This window comes from Natrix helvetica (assembly GCF_964273705.1).
Source record: "Natrix helvetica genome assembly, chromosome: 1".
NCBI classification, from domain to species: domain Eukaryota; kingdom Metazoa; phylum Chordata; class Lepidosauria; order Squamata; family Natricidae; genus Natrix; species Natrix helvetica.
In genome coordinates this window covers 88,906,821-88,926,346 of record NC_138548.1, presented here as the reverse complement: position 1 = coordinate 88,926,346, position 19,526 = coordinate 88,906,821, and the positions used below count along the sequence as shown (strand labels likewise).

The following is a 19,526-nucleotide window of genomic DNA, read 5'->3' as shown; positions in this document are numbered from 1 at the left end:
CCAGCCGCATTAGCCAATATACAGCCAATCAGAATCTTGTAGAGTGGGCAGATCTAATACATGCAATGACATAAAGAAATAAATATGAGGAAAAGACACTCAGAAAATTGCTATTATATTCTGAGCAGGGATGAGAGGAATCTCCATCTCCATAACTATATATTTAGGCTTTTATCCAGCTAAGATTACTTCTGTTTAAGATTTAGTACATAGAGAATGTACATGAGATGACAACCTATACCTGTCCTAAACCACTTTGGATTGTAGGTTGAGTATTCAGTTTAAAAATAAAGGAAAAATGTTGTTGTTTCCGATAGATCCCTCTGTAAAGAATTGGGCTATGAGAATCTTCAGAGCCAGGAAGTGATGAGAGATTAAAGAGGACGCCATTGTATCAGAACCTTTAAACTAGCTTTCAAAGATAATAGAAGATGCTGTCCAATTGCTGTAATGAAGTAAGACACAGCTGCCTGTCCTCTGGGTTCTGTACATGGAACTGAAAAGGAAACTTGTTCAGAAAATCTTGTGTTTCTAAAGAAAGCAAATCTTCCCAAATCAAAAGAATGAATTAGCCCTGACCAGCTTAAGTCCCATTATTTGTTCAACAGGACTTTCCCACGAGTAACCTTGAACAAAGCTCTTTTTTGGCATGTGGTGAAAAATGCCTGACCCATCTTGGCTGAAAAAGGAAGAAGGATTAATATGAAGTGTGAAGAATTCAAACCTCCCTCCCCCCCCCCCCACTTTGCAACTTACTGTTAAAAGAAGCTTCCGTAATATCATCCTCATTATTTCAATAATAACCTATGATGTACTGGTAGTCCTCAACTTACAACCATTTGTTTAGTGACCGCTCACAATTGCAACAGCACTGAAAAGAATTGGCAAATAGCTGATCCTCAAACCTATGATTATCACAGTGTCACTATAGTTATGCGATCAACGTTAAGGTGCTTGGCCATAGGCACGTAGTTACGATGGTTGCAGCATTCTGTGGTCATGAGATGGGCATTTGTGACCTTCCCACCCGTCTTCCAACAAGAAAATTCAATTCACTTAATAACCATGTAATTCACTTAACAACAACAACGATTCATTTAACAACCTTGGCAAGAAAGATAATAAAAATAGGTGGCAGCTCACTTAACAACTGCCTCACTTAGCAACAGAGGTTCTATTCCCAATTGTGGTCATACGTGAAGGACTACCTGTGTAATTAGCAACATTAATTAATTACATGCACTGTTTGAACTGACTGATGCTACATAGTATTTACTTTCCTTAGTTGACCTGGTCTTATTTTATTTTCACTCTCCATTAATTAGCACATCTCATTCCGTTTTTGGGATTCTGCTCAGCAAATGCAAAGCACATGGAGTCTACATGTAGAATATTTAAGTCTTCAAAGACTTAAATACTCTACATAGTACAGTTTGGATGTCACCACAGTTTGAATGGTTTAATAGACTGCAGTTCTGTCTAAATTCATCAGAATTACTTCCCAAACTTCTAAAGAAAGTGCTACTAAACTTTTAAGTGCATTTGTGTAGGATATTGCAATTTCACTGTAACTGGTACTTTTTTAAACCTTTGAAATCATCACTGGGGGGGGGGGGTCTTTGAGGCTCTCTGAACGTCTTGCAGACATTTCATTACCCAACTAGGTAACATCATCAGTACTGAACTTCACCGTTCAACTTTGAAGTACCAATCTTCTCTTCTGTTGGTAGTTTGTTATTTTTTTTAAGTTCAACACAAAGCAGATCACTTAGAACAATATTATTTTGTTTCCCCCTCCCCCATTTGCATCTTTTGCACACTATTTTAGCATCCCCATCAAGAAGTGCAGTTCCTCTGAAACATATACCACCAAGAAACTTCCCCAAGTGGTATGCTAAATCTGCAGCAAATTCCTATCCCCCCCTCCCCCCGTTCTTGTCCGACTACCGCTCCTTACCGTTGGCGTTCTTCCCGCAGATGAGATGCTCGTAAGGCTGCAGGACGCCCCAAAGCTCCGCGTCGTTGTTGATCACCGCCTCCAGGACCTCGGAGGAGACCTCGCTTCCCGCCTCGTCTCCGTCTGGGTTTTGGCTGGCCAGGACCCGGCCCTTGATCTCCTCCACCAGGTTCTCCATGCAAGAGGCCAGAGCGATGGCCGCGTACTCGTGGATCCGAACCGAGATCCGAGTGTCTACCATCCACCTAAAGAAGCGCCCGACGGAGAAGGTGAGGCCACAGCGGGCCGATTTGCCTTTCCTCAAGCCGTCCCCGGCGCTCATGCTGTACAGCGAAAGAGCCTTGACGGTGGCCAGGACGCAACTCTCCGCCAGGGACCAACTCTGGATCAGCTTGATGGCGCTCTGGATCTCGAAGCGGGTGCACTTGGCGTGCATCACGCTCAGGCGTTGCGCCTCCCGGGAGATCCGGATCAGCGGCCTCCGGAGGAGCATCGACAGCCTCCTCGCGGCTTCTGGGCTGAAGACTCGCCCCTGGGTCGCCGCCTTCCCCTTTCGCAGGATCGTCTCCACGTCTTCCTCGCTCCAAGGGAATTCCTCCAGGTCGGGCAGCTTGGCGCATTTGGCGAAGATATCGGCGACTTCGGGATCCTCCGGCAGGACGGTGTTGACGGTGTCCCAGCTGTTGTTGCGGCTGTTCATGGAGCCCGAGTAGTACCACCAGTTGCCCCGGGGTTGAGACGAGGCCAAGGCTTGGCTGTTGGACTTGCAGGACGAGAGGCTGAGGGACCTGCAGGAGTCCCCAGCCCCATACCCGGAGTCCAAGGTTAGATCTTCCAGGGTCTTCAAAGGCGAGCTGTATAGCCCAGCCATAAGGGAAAACTCGCCTCCTCCGAGGCACCGCCGCCGCCGCTGCCGAGTCCCGCGCGGCTCGCAAAGGCGACCGAGGACGCTCGCGGGGCTTAGGCTCCGGGATGCGAGTCCCGCGGTGCCTTCAGGTTTTCACGCGTTCCAGCTGTGTCCATTCCACGGGCCGAGTGAGATCATTTCTTCTCCGCCTTGGAAGGAGACGGGGTGGAAAATCTTGGGCCAGCTGCAGAAGATGCGGAGGATCCGGCTGAGCTCTGAGGAGGCAATGCTTACCTACCGCCTAATTGGAGCGGCGGCGGGATGCGAACAAGCCTTTTCCCCCAGCAACGATCCAGAATCAATTCTGGACTCAACCAGAAGGGGAGAGAGAGGAAAGGAAACCCAAAGCGACCCAGAACGGCTGCTGCCTGCCGGTGTTTCTTCCCCCCTCCGCGCCCCCCGAGAGACACTTTGCAGAAGCTTTGCGCGAACTTCTCTCTTCGCTGCTCTCCTCTGGCTCACCGATCCGGAGGCGACATGCAAATGACCCGACGGCATGCCCGCCAATCAGGAGCTCTTGGAGAACCCGGGGGGCGGGGCCATCCGCTGAAATGCGAGCTGTGGGCAACCTCCAAACCGTACGTATTCTTCAGGGCGGGCTGGGTGGGCGGAACCAGGAAGGGGGCGGGGCGGGGCAGGGCGGGCCTGAAAAACAAGTCAGAAGTCGCGAGAGGGAGGGGCAAGCTGGGCGAGCAGAGGTGACAGAAGACAGGAGCCATTGCGAGGGATTTTGGTGGAAACAAAGCCGCGTGGGCACCATGAGCCGATCCAGAGAAGAAAAGGTAACCACACCGAGGGAGGCTTGAGATTTCCTAAGTGTGATCTCTGGCCTTTTGCAGATGCACGTCTAACTTTCCCGCCAGCTTCCCAGGACTTGCTTCCCAGGAAGGGGCTGCAGATGGCATCTACTGGCTTGTGCAAACTTTTAATGGGGATTTACTAAGCAGCAACACACACACCCCAAAAAGGGGTTCCCCTGTGTGTGTTTTATAAGGGTCCAACAAATCTTACATTGTGTTTTTGGAATATCTCCCATTATAAAGTCTGTACTGCTTAAAATGCATATTTTGAATGGAAATTATTAATGCATTTTTCAAAACGATTTCACAACACTTGTCTGTCTGCCTCCTCTGCAAAGAATATATTCCTCTGCGTATATTCTCACATAATGAAGGTGAAAACTGTTGAGAGCTTTGCTATTCCTTTCCCCGTGTGTAAATGAGATTGGTAAGAAAATAAAACAAAATGATACCTGCCGATCAATATAGATTTTATAATTGCATTACAGAGGATCCTACAAATGTTTAAGCCTTCAACAATCTTGTAATACCCTCATAGTTTGGAAAGAGTACATTATAAAGGGACAAAGAAAGGAAAGGAGTTTTTACAAATGTTACAATATCTTACGTTATTGGCCATAAAATAAGGCATGGGAATTTATGGTCTGCCAGATATTATCGAACTATTTTTCCCAGAAGCTTAGACATGGTGTTCTTGCAATTTTGTTCTGAAGTGACACCAGGCAAAGTGCTTTCAAGTAAGGTTTTTCTTATGGAATCATCATTTTCTGTTCACATATTTTAATGAAGGGCCTAGAAATTTATTATTAACTTTATTTGACACTCGTTTCATTTCAAAATGACTGTGATGATGTGATAAATAGGAAAACATGATTATTATTTATTTTCCAAACAACAAAAGATCTGGCAATGGGAGAGACTGAAGAGAGCAATAGTTCAGTTTTCCAGATGTAGGTGGGAAAATGTAGCATTAAGTCAGTTATCCCAGTCTGTTTTGTATTGTGTGCTGATTGTAGAGCTAGCTTTGTACATTTTCTTTTCTTCCAAGTTTTCTGAGTGTAGAAAGACCCAATAAACATAATAGTGCTTATGGACTCCGTTAGACTCCTCTGCAGACATTCTTTTGACTTTTAATTTGGAAAAAGGAATTAATTACAGTGTAATAACAGTACTCTGAAATTATGCCAATTTAAATTAAGGCAGATAATTTATAGCTTGTCCTCTTTTCTTTTGAAGAAACAACATTGAGAAGAAATAAATAAACTAATCTCAAATAGAAGATTTGAGGAGGCTAAGGAAGTTACATTTAACAAAATTCTGCAAAGGTTTCTTTTCTGGTTGTGAAACTGCAAAAATAAAGAGATAGGTTAGAAACTGTCTTTGAAAAAGTTATGTTAGTGGGAAACTTTTATAGCCTTTTGTGAAGTTGACCCGCAGAAACCAAGATTTCCAGTTCTAGCAAATAAAGCTGCAGTTGGTCTGACTTGTGCTGTAGATATATTTAAATAGATATGTGTATGTCTAGACACACCTATTTAATGTTTAACCAAAAAAGGGGGAATTAATTACTGTACAGGTTCATACATGCTAAACTATGGCTTATTTTTAAACAAGATTCAATATGCAAAACTGCAGGACAAAATGAAACCACCCAATGAATTCCGCCTACACTGAGTCCTGAGTTTTAAAGATTTTTTTACCATGGACTGGTCATTTAAAATTTCATTTCCCACTTGTAATAGAATAATAAGATTATTATTCTTATTATTCAAGAGTTAGCAGTAAAGCCCTACTTAGGAACACTTTGTTATTTTATGAGATTTAAATAATTCTTTTGAGGACTTAACAGGATTGTATTGAATTTACAATCTACAGTGCAAAAAAGAAACCTCATTCAAAATGCTTTTGTCCCCCATCAGATTGCATAAACTTTTACAAGTGAAGGCTTGCAGGTTAAGTCTTCTTCAAGTTGAAATCATTACGTGGGTGTGTCTAGGCATATGCAGGCTTATTTAAGTATATCTGCAGCACTAGTCAAACTGCAGGCTTATTTAGTTACTACAGAGGCTTGTCTGTCTTTAACAGTAGTACAGATGAGGATTGCCTTTACTTTTTCCACATAGGTGTTTCAATTTCTACTCTTACTCCCATTACTGGGACTTTTGGTACTCTCCCAGATCTTTTTATTGCTTAAGTTCAGAGTTCAGCCAAAATTGGCTAGGTGCTGCAGGAGAGTTCTAGTCCCACATCAGGCACAAAGTCAGCTGTGGGACCTAGGGCCAGTTGCTGAACTAGTCTGGGCAGCTACTAGAAGTCAACAAGGTCTTGATGGTGACCCCTCCCCTCCCTTTAAGTCTGTTTAGTTAAGATGGCACGCTGAAACCTGACAAAGGCCTTTATATGGGAGTATGTACATTTTTGACCTTGAATGGTGAACTAGATATGAAATAAAAATATCTGGTTTCTTTGATTCTTTCTGTATGTAGGCTATTTAAAAAGAAAGCACTGGACCTCTCTGTAGGCACTTTTTTTTAAATAACTTGCCGCAATCATTATTTATGTAACAGTGCCATCTTGTGGTAAGACTGGAATCTTTGAACCGCTGGATAGATATTCAGATCTTGTAAATAAGCAGGACCACTGATGACAATGCAACAAACTATACTTTAAAAACTTGGCTTTCCTGGATCTGTGAACTCAACACTGCATATATATATTTTAATCTATTGTACAGGTAGGCCTCAACTTAATGACTGGATGTTTAATGACAGATTGCAATCATGATGTCCACATCCATAAAGTACTTTGCTGCCTTCCCTGGGTGAATGCTTGGCAACTTGCTCACATTTACATTTGGTTTCTCAAAGTCAATCAGTCAGTGAAATGGTCAAGTCTTGTTCAGATAAAGAAGTCTTTTACCCATGTTTGAAGATGCTAAAGAATCTTCAGTATATAATGAAAATGTAGCCTTCCCTTAATGACTGCCCTGTTTAATAACTGTTTAAAGATAAGAGGTTGCTGGAAAGATAACTTTATGCCTGGTCCTTGTACTTACAATTGTTGTAGCATCCCCTTGGTCACATGATTGAGATTTGGACAGTTCAGACCAAATAGTTGCAGCATCCCTTGGTCATGTTATCGCAATTTACTTGATTTTTAGCCAACTTCTGACAAGCAAGGTCAATGGAGAAATCAACAGTAAAATCATAAGCTGCAGTCAGGTGTTGTCTTCTTTAATGGCTGTGGATGAGTGGCTTAATGACCATGATACAAGTGAAATTGTAAACCTGTTGTGGTCATGTAATGTCTCACTTAATAACTCTGTTGCTAAGCAACAGAGTTGCTCAATCGTGGTCATTGAACAAGGAATACCTATGCTAGTTGGTGTATGAGGGCTTCTGTAACTGGTCTGCAAAAATCTCTCGAAAAGATGCAGAAAATATCCCATTTGCTGCCTTCTAGTAGTTGTCCAGATTTGTGGAAGTCAAGTAGTATAGCTCTAGTTTGGTTAAGAAATTTTTTGAAAAGGTTTTATTCCTGGATTGTTCTCAGCTTTGAATCTAACTACTGAGAACTTCATGTAGAATCTTCTACAAATACTTTCACCTTTAGAGATGAGAATTTTGTAAGAAAGGATGCTTTCTGGGGTGAGACTTGCTAATATGAATGGTAGGCTACCCCTTTCTTCCTCAGAAAAACATTTTATCATTAAAGTTGTATGCTTCCCAACTACTCAAAACAGATTTACAGAGTTACAGATGGAAAACCATTCCGCAAGCAGTTTCTCCTTCTAATAGGCACCATTTAATGTAATTCTTGCACGTATAGAAAGGCAAGCTAATGTAAAATCTTATGTTGTCCATCCATTATTTAAAGTTCTACGATGAGATCAACAAGTGCTATACGATCTAATCTATTTTCTGGTCATTTCTCATTTGCTTGTTTAAAAACATACAGGGTAATGGAATGCATCAGTTCAGGACTGTGACTGCAATGCCTTAATCCTGTTGCTTTGTCATTTTCTTTCTGACTGTCACTAGAAGACTCAAAATAAGATTCCAAATATAAATGCTGTCAATCAATAGGGAAATTCCATCACAGTAGCTTCTTCACTAGAGGAAAAATATGGCAGCAGGGCTTTGCTGATGACAAACAGGCTATCTTCAGTAATCAAAACAGAAAATAATTACCCCGGGCAATTAAAATATTATAGTGAGTGCTGGAGGAGGAGGATTCCTGTCTACCGCCATTTTGATTGAAAATAAAGGTGGCACTCAGTGAGGTAGAAGAAATGGTTTGAAGGAATGGAGGACAGAATTAACTGAAGCTTGCCTTTGTTGTTTTTCCTGCTCTCCATGTCTGCTTCCAAAGCTGCCCCATTTGAAGAATTTAAGAGCAGAATGATGGATGTCATAGTGCACATGGATTAGAAGTGAGATTTCCCCAAGCTTCTAACATTCCATGGTGTCTCTGCTTCGCCTATTACAATGGTTTGTTGAACAGACCAAGATCAGAGGCTGATGCAGCAAGGTGGAGCCTTTCATGTTGCTAGAGACACTTTTCTCAGTCATGGACCACCCTGGGCTCGGTCTTGGAGTTCCTAAATAGGATGGTTATGGTGGCCAATTTCACAGAGCATTTATGCTCGCATTGGGTATCAAGCCAGTGGGATACCCAGCCATGGAAAATCCCAGCTTCTGGGGGGTGGGGAGGAGAAAGGGGAAAGAGAGAAGAAAGTTGGGTTAAAAAGAGCCAGTTTCGTCTAGAAGTTCAGAGGACAATGCTACTATCATAGAAGATGGAAGTATTCTAAAGATGATGGACTGTGAATGTCTGCTTGGGTCATTGGGTCAACAGGACAATCTGCGAATCTTGCAGGTATAGTGTCCACCTTGCTGTATAGCAAATCTCGACCTCAGCTTGTGAAATTTATCCTGGGGTGGGTAGTGCTGGCTTTAAGTGCTGAGGGATTGCAACCCTCATGCCTTAAAAGATAGCTATAGAAGAATTTAGTGGTTTATGACTTTACAATATTCTTTGACCTGATACATGCAGGGATCTACTTCAGATCTAATATTCAGTTCCAAGCATTGATAAGTGGTCTAGTATTGGGAGCCAAAAATCTTGCCATGCCACATTCTTCCCCTGAAACTCCTTGCTACCAAAGGACTGTGCAGGACAGAAGGATCAATTAAGATATATGCTACTTCTAGAGGTGGGAGTGCTCCTTGGTTAACTGAAAACCTGAGGAACTCCTGGAGATGAAGTAACAAAGGAGATTCCTAAAAGCCACTGAAAAATATTAGAAGTAAATTGGATTAGAAAGGGGTAACCCTCACGTTGATGCTTATATCATGGCAGTAAGGGCATCAAAACAGGCTTATTGTCACATGATGTCTCTACTGTTATAGTGACACACCTCCTATTGAGATGGGGGAAATAGGAAGATTTTACCAAGGGACAGGTTGAGATCTTGGGACAAAATTTTGCAAATAAAATAGCTCAAATTTGCTCTGACTCTACATGTATTGGCTCAGAGAAGGTGACTGGGCTGGCATCTTGTGATGTTTGCTAGAATTAATTCCTTCCAACTTATGGACTTCAGGGAAGTGAATAGGGTAATATCTCTGAGAGGTTTGGCCACTGGAACCCAAGCATCAACTGGGAAGTCAAAAAAATATAAGGGCTAGATTTTGGGGATTATTGATGCCTGTCTTTGTAAAGCAGGTAGGCCTAGTGCTTTGAAGAAGTGGTGGTGTCCCCGTCCTGAAGAGATTTTCCCTGAAACCAGTAATTATTGATAACTATGAGCCACGGTGGTGCAGTGGTTAGAGTGCAGTACTGCAAGCTACTTCTGCTGGCTGCCTGGCTGCCTTCATCTTGGCAGTTCAAATCTCACCAGCTCAAGGTTGACTCAGCCTTCCATCCTTCCAAGGTGGGTAAAATGAGGACCCAAATTGTTTGGGAGCAATTTGCTGACTCTGTAAACCGCTTAGAGAGGGTGGTAAAGCACTGTAAAGCGGTATATAAGTAAGTGCTATTGTGCCCAACTTTAAACCACCTCTTTTGAGGAAGAATGTCATCCAACTGAATTCAGTTGTAGAGAAAGTTCATTTTTTAGATCATATTCAATTGGTTGGAAATCTGGACATAAGATGCAAACTATCTTGACTGTCCTAGTAGGTGACCTGAATCAAAATACAAATAAGTGGAGTAAAGCCTCGATATTATTAGCATCTTTGGTCATCAGTCTTGGAATCCTTCCTGTGAGTCTGGAAGTCAGAGATTCTTCATTTCACTTGATAATAGTGGGAGAGAAAAGGATGGGGAGGCTATTTATGAATTGTGGGGAGTCTGACTTTGAAGGGGTCCCTTTGAAGATGTAATGGTTGTTTACATCATTGCATTAGTGATGGGAGAGAGCTGCCAGTGATATATAACAGTGGTATTATGAAACTGCATGGAGAATGCCATGGGCTTCAGACTGTAACTATAAAGGCCTTTATGACCAGACATCCAAGCTTCTGCAGGATTGTTTGCTTCAGGCAAAAACTGACCTGTCCAAGCTCTGTGAATTCAAGACAAAATTATTACTAACAGCAGGTGAGCCCATTTCAAACGATTATTCCAACTCAACACAGTCATTACAACCAGACCTTACGTCAGTTTCTCCCTAAAACATAGAAATCAGGTTTTCTGTTCATAAAATTGCTTTGACTCAGATTGCCTCAGAGCTAAGAAAGCTTTGATAACACTTTTCAACAACTGATAAGAAGCCCGTTTTGCTGTATGCTACTAATGATTTATTTCCACAGAAAAGGCAATGCAAACAGTTACTCCATAAGAACAAAAAGGGAAGCAACCCAGACGCTCTGGCAACACTTGAGAGCTGCAGTTCAGGCTGGACCACCTCACAATTTTGGCACCTTATAATATTACAGCTAACAAGTCACCTTACTAGCTCATCATTTATCATTCCAGACGATGTTTGGGGTTGAGGTATCGGTGAAGAAAGAGCCCTCGCAGTGGCGAACATTTCTGGGCCGCAATACTTGAGGAAGATTCCCCGTTTGCGTTCGAGGGAAAGGCTTGTGAGGTAATGGGCGATGAGGAAGCATTCGAAGCGTTCCAAAAACGCGTCCCATGCCTCAGCCTCTGGCCGAAAAGGCGAGAAAACCGAGTTAGTGGCCATTGGAGGCACGACCTGAGGATCCGTGTCGCCCGTCCTCGTCGCCAGTGTTGAAGCTTGTACTGAGGAGACGGAGACAGCTGAGTGCAAGGAACACGTTTATTAACTCAAACAGAACTGACAGGAACAAGCACAACAGAAGCCGTCTGACAGCTATTTATACATGCAGCTGTCAGACGGTGAACCAATAGGATTTGGGTATTTGTCCAGCCAGCCGGCAGGCGCGCCTAGACCAATCAGAGGCGCTTCTCTGAACGCCCTCTGCTGGCCGGGCTCGCCAGTACACAACACCGTATACTTTCATTCTTTATATGGACAAAGGGAGCCTTGCTCCTATCAATTCAAATTGAAAGCTGATATGCTTCCATCGTGGCTCCCAGCATCATGCACAGGAATCAAACACCTGATTAACCAACTCAAGCAAAGAAAAGCACAAGGGAATGATTCCTAAAATTATTTGCAATAACCCAGAAATCCCAATCTTGCCCTCTGTTCTCACCAATGCTGTCATGTGATGCTGTGCTTTACAAACGTATTGCTTAGTGATGGGAATTCTGGTCCTAATTGCCTTCGTAATTTTAGAACTTCTGTATAAAGTACAGATAAACCTAACTCAGCACTATAGTCAGCTTTTATTGAATTTAAAAATGCATTTGACTCAATATCTAAACTATGAAACAAACTAATTAAATCCACAATACGTAAACAGTTATTACTGCCGGTATATAAATTGTAGGAAAACCCCTGTAAAGATTTGGTTTACTTCATAATACACAAAGTCATCTCACAAAATTCTCATAATTCCCTTTTTGAAGAGTCGAAAAGGGCTGCATTCTGTCCCCATCATTATTCAATATATATAAAGCTTAAATTCCCTGGTGGCCTGTCAGAACACTCTTGATTTTTTTCCAAGGCTAGCGCATAGACATTTTCCAATTCTACACTTTGTGAATGATACAATCCTTCTATTCAAGACTCCAATTACCGAGTATAAGACGCACCAAGGTTTTGAAGAGGCAATTTTTTTAAAAAGTAGGTAGGTAGATAGAGGAATAGAGAGGGAGAGAAAGAGAGAGAAATACAGTAGGTACCGTGTTTCCCTGAAAATATGACCTGTCCTGAAACTAAAGCCTTGTCGTGGTGGGACAGAGAGTCTTCCAGCAGCCAGCCCACAACCATAGAGCGTAGTCCCAGAGCGGCAGCGGATCTCTGGAGTTTGGAAGCCGGTTATGCTTGGAGCTCGGTGGTGGCAGCGCGGCGGTGTCCTGGCCCTGCAGAGAGAGCTGGGCCAGGGTATGGTGAGGCTGGGAGGCATGCGAGCTGGGGCGGAACAGGCACTTGCGCAACCTCCCTTTCCAGCCGGGCAGAGCACCACATGGCTTAGCGCCTTTGGGATATTACTGGGTCGGTGAGTGGTGTTCTGTCCAGCTGGAAAGGGGGGTTGCTGGGCGGCTGCTCATGAAAGCAGCCATCCAGCCACTCCAAACCAATACCCCCCCCGATAATAAGGCCCGAGCAACATTTGGGGGGAGTCAAAAGAAAATAAGACCCTATCTTATTTTGGGGGAAACACGGTAGGTAGGGAGAGAGTGAGAGTAGTTAGGTAGGTAGATAAAGGGAGAGAGAGAGAAATAGAAATAGAAAGAGATACAGAGAGAGAAATACAGTAGATAGGTAGAGAGAGAGAGAGTAGGTAGGTTGGTAGGTAGAGGGATAGAGAGAGATACACAGAGAGAAATACAATAGATGGGTAGAGAGAGAGTGTGTGTGTGTGTAGGTAGATTGGTAGGTAGAGGGATAGAGAGAGAGAAATACAGTAGATAAGTAGAGAGAGAGATAGAAAGTAGGTAGGTACGTAGGTAGATAGAGGGGGAGAGAGAGAGAGAGAAATACAGTAGATAGGTAGGGAGAGACAGAGTAGGGAGAGACAGAGTAGGGAGAGAGAGAGAGTAGGTAGGTAGATAGGTAGTGAGAGAGGGTAGGTAGGTAGGTTCTTTCTGAAAAGAAAGAAAAAAGTTTTTGCACTCTGCAAACCTCCCAAAAATGGCCTGTTTTTCGCAAAAATGGGCCCATTTTTTTAAAGGCATGAATAGCCTTAGGGGGGCATGCAGAGTTCTCCTGGGGGGGGGATAAAAATGAGCAAAAAAGGCCCGTTTTGTGTCAAAAAAATTACATGCATAGCCTTATGGAGGCTCATAGAGTGCTGCTGAGGGCGGGGGGGGGGGGGATGTGGGCAAAAAACAGTTTTTGCTCATTTCTGCCCTCCCCAGACCCTAGAAGCTCTCTGAAAGCCTCCAAAAACTACGCATGGCCATTTTGGTGAAGGGAGCGGGGCTTCGGGAGGCAAAAAATTCTGTATTCAGTATATAAGACGCACCCAGATTTTCAGCCTCTTTTTTGAGGAAAAAGGTGCGTCTTATACTCCAAAAAATACGGTAACTTAAAACATGCACTAAGATCAATTGCCACACATTGCATGGATGATAAATTAACAATATATTAGGAAAAGACAAAAATATTGGAATTTGCTAAGGACACAAGGATCCACATTTGGCAATTGAAAAAGATAAAAGTGTTTAAATACCTTGAGATTTCTGGGTGAGGAATAGCAAACTAGTAGATCTCTGAATGGGCAGAGACATCACCAAAGGTGGTGGTAGCGGCAGGAGGCTCCACCCACATGCCTGGACGTCACGCGCATACACACTGGTACTAAAAAAAGGCAACCTGCCACTGGACATCACCACTGCTGAGTCTCAAGGACTGTTAAACAGAGCAATCACATGGAACCTCTACAGATAAGAGAAGAATGGAAGATCACCTACTTGTACTTTGGATGACTGCTTCTCATGAGGAGACTGCTGGATAGCAGTTTTTCATAAAGATGCTGTATTCGCTAATGTGACTTTCTAGTCCCTTTAAGAAATTATCTTTTTAACTATCTTCAGCTAACAGAGATCTTCAAAATGGCAAGTTTTCGAAGCTGCCTGAGACTTTACTTTCATTCTGGATACAAAGAAAATTTAACTAGCCGTATAAGTTTAAGAACTTAAAGAATTAGTGACAAAAGTTAAATAAGATTTTAATAGAAAAAATTCGTAAACAAATTAAGGGATGAGATCAATTTTGCTCATTAAGACTTTTGCTGTAAGTTTTTGGAAATATTTATATCAATAAATAGCACCTTCTGGGAACCAAACTGATAGTCTAACTTAAATTGAAGACTTTATGATTATGACTGCACATTAGAGGCCATTAAAGATTCCAGGCATAAAGAGAGAGAAAAAGAGGGGCGGGGGAGACAAATTTGTCTTTTGTTTTGGGCCAGCATTGGGGCAAAATGACAAAAAATGGCATAAAATTTGAAATATTCCAAGAGGTTTTTTGAAGAATAGGGACAGAAACTAGAACTTACAATACCATCAGTGTCCTCTGCCTCTATGGATAGACTATGACCAAAAATTATTTAAAAAATAAATGACATATCTTAAAGAGAATACTTTGTGATATCTACAGGATAAAATGCTGAAACAAGTCTTAGGAATATGAGCAAAATAGAAAGTTTAGCTCTAACACATGTTTATTTCTATTAATTATACATGAATTCCATATTTTCTATAGAAAGCTATACTTCTTTTCATTGTTAATAGCCAATCATACTTTTATATGGATCACAGGCAAGAATGATTTATGTAAAGAGAGGTTCAAATGGATATTTTCTCCTGATTATTATGTTACTTCTCATAAAATCAACATTTTCATTATCAAGTGTTGACATACTTTAAAAAAGGGATTTAACTCAAATTATGTTTACCATAAAGTAAATATATGTTCGTCCTAACCCAGCAATGGCGAACCTTTTTTGGCTCGCGTGCCATAAGCGGGGGAGCGCAAGGGATCGTGCGCAGGTGTGCCATACCCATAATGCAATGCACGACACCCCCCCAGCACACATGCACGCATGGCAGTCGCTTCCCCCCATTTTTGCATGCTTTTTTCGCCCTCCCCAGAGGCTTTATAGGAGCCTGGGAGAGTGAAAACAGCCTCCCCTGCCCCCTGGAGGCCCTCCGGAGGCTTCAGGAGCTTCCCTGAAGCCTTCGGAGCGCAAAAAAACGGCCCTATGGGCAAACCAGAAGTTCAGGAACGGACTTCCGGTTTGCCCACAAGGCTGGTTTAAGCCCTCCGGAGCATTCAGGGGCCTTCTGGAGGCTTCCCTGAATGTCCTGGAGGACAAAAAACGACCCTAAGAGCGAACCAGAAGTCCGTTCCTGAACTTCCGGTTTGCCCATAGGGCCGTTTTTTTGTCCTCCGAAGGCTTAAGGGAAGCTCCTGAAGCCTCCGGAGGGCCTTCGGGGGGATGCTTCAGGGACCTTCTGGAGGCTTCCCTGAAGGCTCCGGAGGACTAAAAACAGCCTTACGAGCAAACCAGAAGTGACTCCGGTTTGTCCATTGGGACGTTTTTTTGTCCTCTGGAGCCTTCAGGGAAGCCTCCTGAAGGTCCCTGAAGGCTCTGGTGGACTAAAAATGGCCCTATGAGCCAACCAGAAGTCCGTTCCTCAAGTTACGGTTTGCCCATAGGACCAGTTTTTTGTACTGGCTTCAGGGAAGCTCCTGAAGCCTCTGGGGGGTGGGGCGCTGTTTTTGCCCTCCCCAGGCTCATATAAAGCCTCTGGAGCCTGGGAAGGGTGAAAAATGGCTTTTAAAAAAGCTGAACTCATCTGCCAGCATGTGTATGCGTGCTGGCCAGCTGACAGGGCAATGCCTCACATGCCCTGACAAATGGCTCTGGTGCCACCTGTGGCACGCATGCCATAGGTGTGCCATCCCGGTCCTATCCCATTGGTCAAACTACTTTTACAGCTGTTAAAAAATATTTAGTCTACAAAACCTAATTCCAGTGGTGAAAATGAGCTGTTTTACGTTATTGCTAATAAAATAATGAATCCAATGTCAAATGACCTATTCAAACAACATGAATGTTCAGATAAAATTGTAAAATAATGTTAGAAGTTAGGTAACTCATTTTCAAAGGTGGTCTAGATTGAGAAGAAGCTCTTTAGCCATTGAGTTCAACCTTAGTTCAGGAATGCAAAGTGAAACATTCTGACAAATAGGTTCCCAAATCAGCTCTTAAGTATCTGTTATAATGTATTTATTTCTTGCAAATATTGCTGAATTCAGCGAATAATTTAATTTGTCCAGCAGATGGCATTTAATACACAAGAAAGGCACATTATATTCTACATTTACAAATATTTAGTAGCAAATTATACAGAAGATACCATTTCCCCTGTCTTCCTCTTAGCACTATAGGCTAATGTTTGAATGTAATAGTGTCCTTGTGAAAATATAGTATCCAATAAGTTCTTTAAAAATGAATTACTATTTCTGGTTTGTTACAAATAGGAACTTAGGCCAAATCGACTCCCAGGTGGAAGATGATTAGCTTTTAGATGTAGTGCCACTTGTTCCTATGATCTGGTCTAGTTTGTAACCTGTAAGTTATAGGCTACCTGTAAACCTGTAAGTTTGTTAACCTAGTTTGAGAAAAATAATATGGTTTAATATTGTGAATGTTATTTTGAATTATATACCAAAAGTTTGGATTTTAAGAAGGTTGGAGTTATTAAGCATGGGATACAGAAAAAAAGTGCCAGTCAGGTTTTTTAATGTTGAATTGATTGGATGCTTGCTCTCTGCTCTGGAATATGTGTTTGTGTGTAGTTTTGTTTCCCTTACTTATTTTTATAGCATTCCTCATTATTTCTTTCTATATACCAAAACAAAAAAGGGTCCACCATTCTCATGTTCCCCAGATAATGTAGATTGTCACCAGTGACGTGCGGTGAGGTTTACGGCTGGTGAGGCTGGTGATGTCATCAGGAAGGCAGGGAATGGGACCACGTGTGCTGGAGCCTGAGGCTGCCTCAGCCTCAAGCACACATGATCCCCTTCCCCGCCTTCCTGAGCGCGCTTCGCCAGCTCGCGTTCCGTGATCCCCAACAGCAGCTGCTTTTCTGTGTGTCTGGCGTTTAGGACATCCGGCTATCTACCTAAACGGCAGACGCACAGAAAAGGATCGCGGAGTGCTTCGCCGGTGGAGTGCGCTCAGGAAGGCGGGGAATGGGATTGTGATCCCATTCCCCGCCTTCCTGAGCGCGCTTCGCCGGCTCGCGTTCCGCGATCCCCAACAGCAGCTGCTTTTCTGTGCGTCTGCCATTTAGGACATCCGGCTATCTACCTAAACGCCAGACGCACAGAAAGCACTGAAAAGCACTTTGCCTCTAAGCCACTTTGTCTTGATGACGTCGCTGACGTCACTGCTGGGCGCGGCCGGACGGAGGTAACCAGAGTGGCGCTGAGGGGTCCGGGTGGGCGAAAGAGCGAGCGAGCGAGCGATGGAGGATCAGGCAGCCTGATCCTCGGTTGCTCGTCCGCCAGACTGCCTCGGCGCCACTCTCGCTACCTCCGTCCGTCTGCGCATGGCAGCTGCGGCGACGTCATCAAGCCCCTGCCACTTCTGGATGCCTATTGCAGTCGTGAGGAGCGCGCAAAGTACAGTGGAGGCAGGAAGGTTATTGGCGCTTCCAAGAACCCTCCTGCCTCCGCCGGTTGCCCAGCTGGCACCGCCCCGCGCGCGCTCCTCCTCCACCCTCCTCTTCCTCTTATATATATGAAACTCCCTTGTGGATATTATTATTATATATTATTATTTCATGATGAGAGGTGAGGCTCTGCCTCCCCTGCCTCCAATGACCGCACGTCCCTGATTGTCACTGACTTTCAAACAAGCAGTGAAGTTTTCAACTGAAACATATTTTCTTTTTCTCCTCCTGCTGCAAAGGCTAGCTCAATTGGCTTGACTTCTAAATCAGAAAGCATTAGGTAGATCTAATTATTTGAGCATCTGCTAAAGTCATAAGTGGGAAATAATTTTGTGTATATTAAGTAGATAATGCAAGAGAGAGTATGTCATTCATAGTGTAGCAAGGTTTGGCCTTCCCCCATAATGTACTATTGGCTTCAGTCTACAATTCATTCAAGGTGGCATTTTCCATATGCTGATAACTCCTGGAAGAATTAATGTGGTTTTATGTATTTGAAGCCATGATTTCCAATATTTTTGTAGCTTGTATTTCCATGTCATTTCATTCATAATAGACTGACTATAATACCAGTCTTAAACCTGTAATGGTTTAAAAGAAAGCAGTTGGACACATACACTGTGCTAAGTTCTTATTTTCATGTTAGTGCATTCCTCTCAGAGCTTCATTTTTTTGTAATTTTATTGAAAATTACAATTAGAAGATATAAAAACTAATACAAAGTACAAAAAAGTAAGAATAAAAAGTGTAGAAAAGAAATAAAAAGAAAAGTTTATCAAAAAAGTAATTTTCCCACATCATAAGTATAAACAATTTTAGTAATTTATCACCAACTCTTAAAATATAACAAATTAACTCTTAATTCCATATCTCACCTGTTAACTAAAAATACAATCCAAAAACCTCATAATTTGTTTTTTATTAGCAAAAGTTCAGAAATTACTACATATTTATTTTAACCACGATGAAATAAACAAACTCGATATTTGTAAAGGAAAGTGTGGATGACAGAGAGGAAGAGATACTGTCTAGGAAACAATCAAGGCAGAAGTCCCTGAAGGCTTAAAAGTCAGAGAGACAAAAAAGGGAAAAAACCCTCCTAATTGACCTGACTGTTGAAACCAGTAGCAGGAAGTTTGTACTTTCACACTTGCAAAATTCTGTTAATGTAGCCTTGCAATAAAGTAGAATTAGTTCAACTAATTTCCTGTTTACCCAGAGGGCTGACAATATTCCTTCTTTTTATTTTTAACAATCTTGGTTTTTAATCCTTTCAAATAATATCCAAAACTTGTATTTCTGTTATTTTTGTCCCTTTTCAGAGAATTCTTCAAGACTTTAATAAATCTCTTTTGTACATAGAAAAACTTATCCAAATCACTCTTCTAGTTTGATACTTGTATGACTCCTTTAAATATGAAGACATCAACTGGTTTTATTTGTGTAACCCAGTAGTTCCCAATTTTTTTCAGTCCACCGCCCCCTTGGTGCTACAAACTGATCCTCAGTGTCCCCCACCCAGTGGTGGAATTCAGATTTTTTTACTACCGGTTCTGTGGGCATGGCTTGATGGGCGTGGCTGGGGAGGGTCATATGACTGGGCGGTTTGCATGATGGAAGGAAGATAGTAACAGTAAAATTCAAAGCTGTAACAATTAATTGCACATTTATTCAAAATCCAATTTAAAAACCTTTTTAGTTAATGTTAATTCAACAAAATTGTTGAACATGATCCAGTGATACCAGGTTTTCAAAGTCTGATAGTCATTTATCAAGAACCTTAGTAACTAGTAACTTAGTAAACTCAGTAAAATTTAGTAACTACTTCACTGTTCAGTAAATTCTTAATATGATGGATGGGCTTGATGAAGTGATACCAGTTTCCCAATGTCTGGTTTTAAGACACTTAGCAGGAGTCTTAAATCTCCACGTTCAGTAATCTGGAGTCGATTTCTTTGCTTGGACAGAAGTTGGATGACCACCCTGAAGCCACATTCCACCAAATATGATGTTGGAAATGCAACAAGGAGCTTCTTAACCACTCTCCATAGTGCAGGATAGCGATCAG

The 19,526-nt window shown here is 42.5% G+C and overlaps 2 protein-coding genes across 2 annotated transcripts in view; one reads left to right on the top strand and one right to left on the bottom strand.

The window, feature by feature from the left end:
- ABTB2 (ankyrin repeat and BTB domain containing 2) overlaps window positions 1-3,312 on the bottom strand; it is a 144,587-nt gene extending 141,275 nt beyond the window's left edge. The window contains exon 1 of the mRNA XM_081945341.1: window positions 1,958-3,312. Within this exon, the coding sequence (XP_081801467.1) occupies window positions 1,958-2,828 (871 nt within the window). The 5' untranslated portion in view covers window positions 2,829-3,312. The remainder of the gene's footprint in view (window positions 1-1,957) is intronic.
- A 214-nt stretch (window positions 3,313-3,526) lies between these two features.
- The window catches only part of LOC309402029 (catalase-like), a 51,252-nt gene continuing 35,252 nt past the window's right edge, over window positions 3,527-19,526 (top strand). The window contains exon 1 of the mRNA XM_081971514.1: window positions 3,527-3,646. Within this exon, the coding sequence (XP_081827640.1) occupies window positions 3,623-3,646 (24 nt within the window). The 5' untranslated portion in view covers window positions 3,527-3,622. The remainder of the gene's footprint in view (window positions 3,647-19,526) is intronic.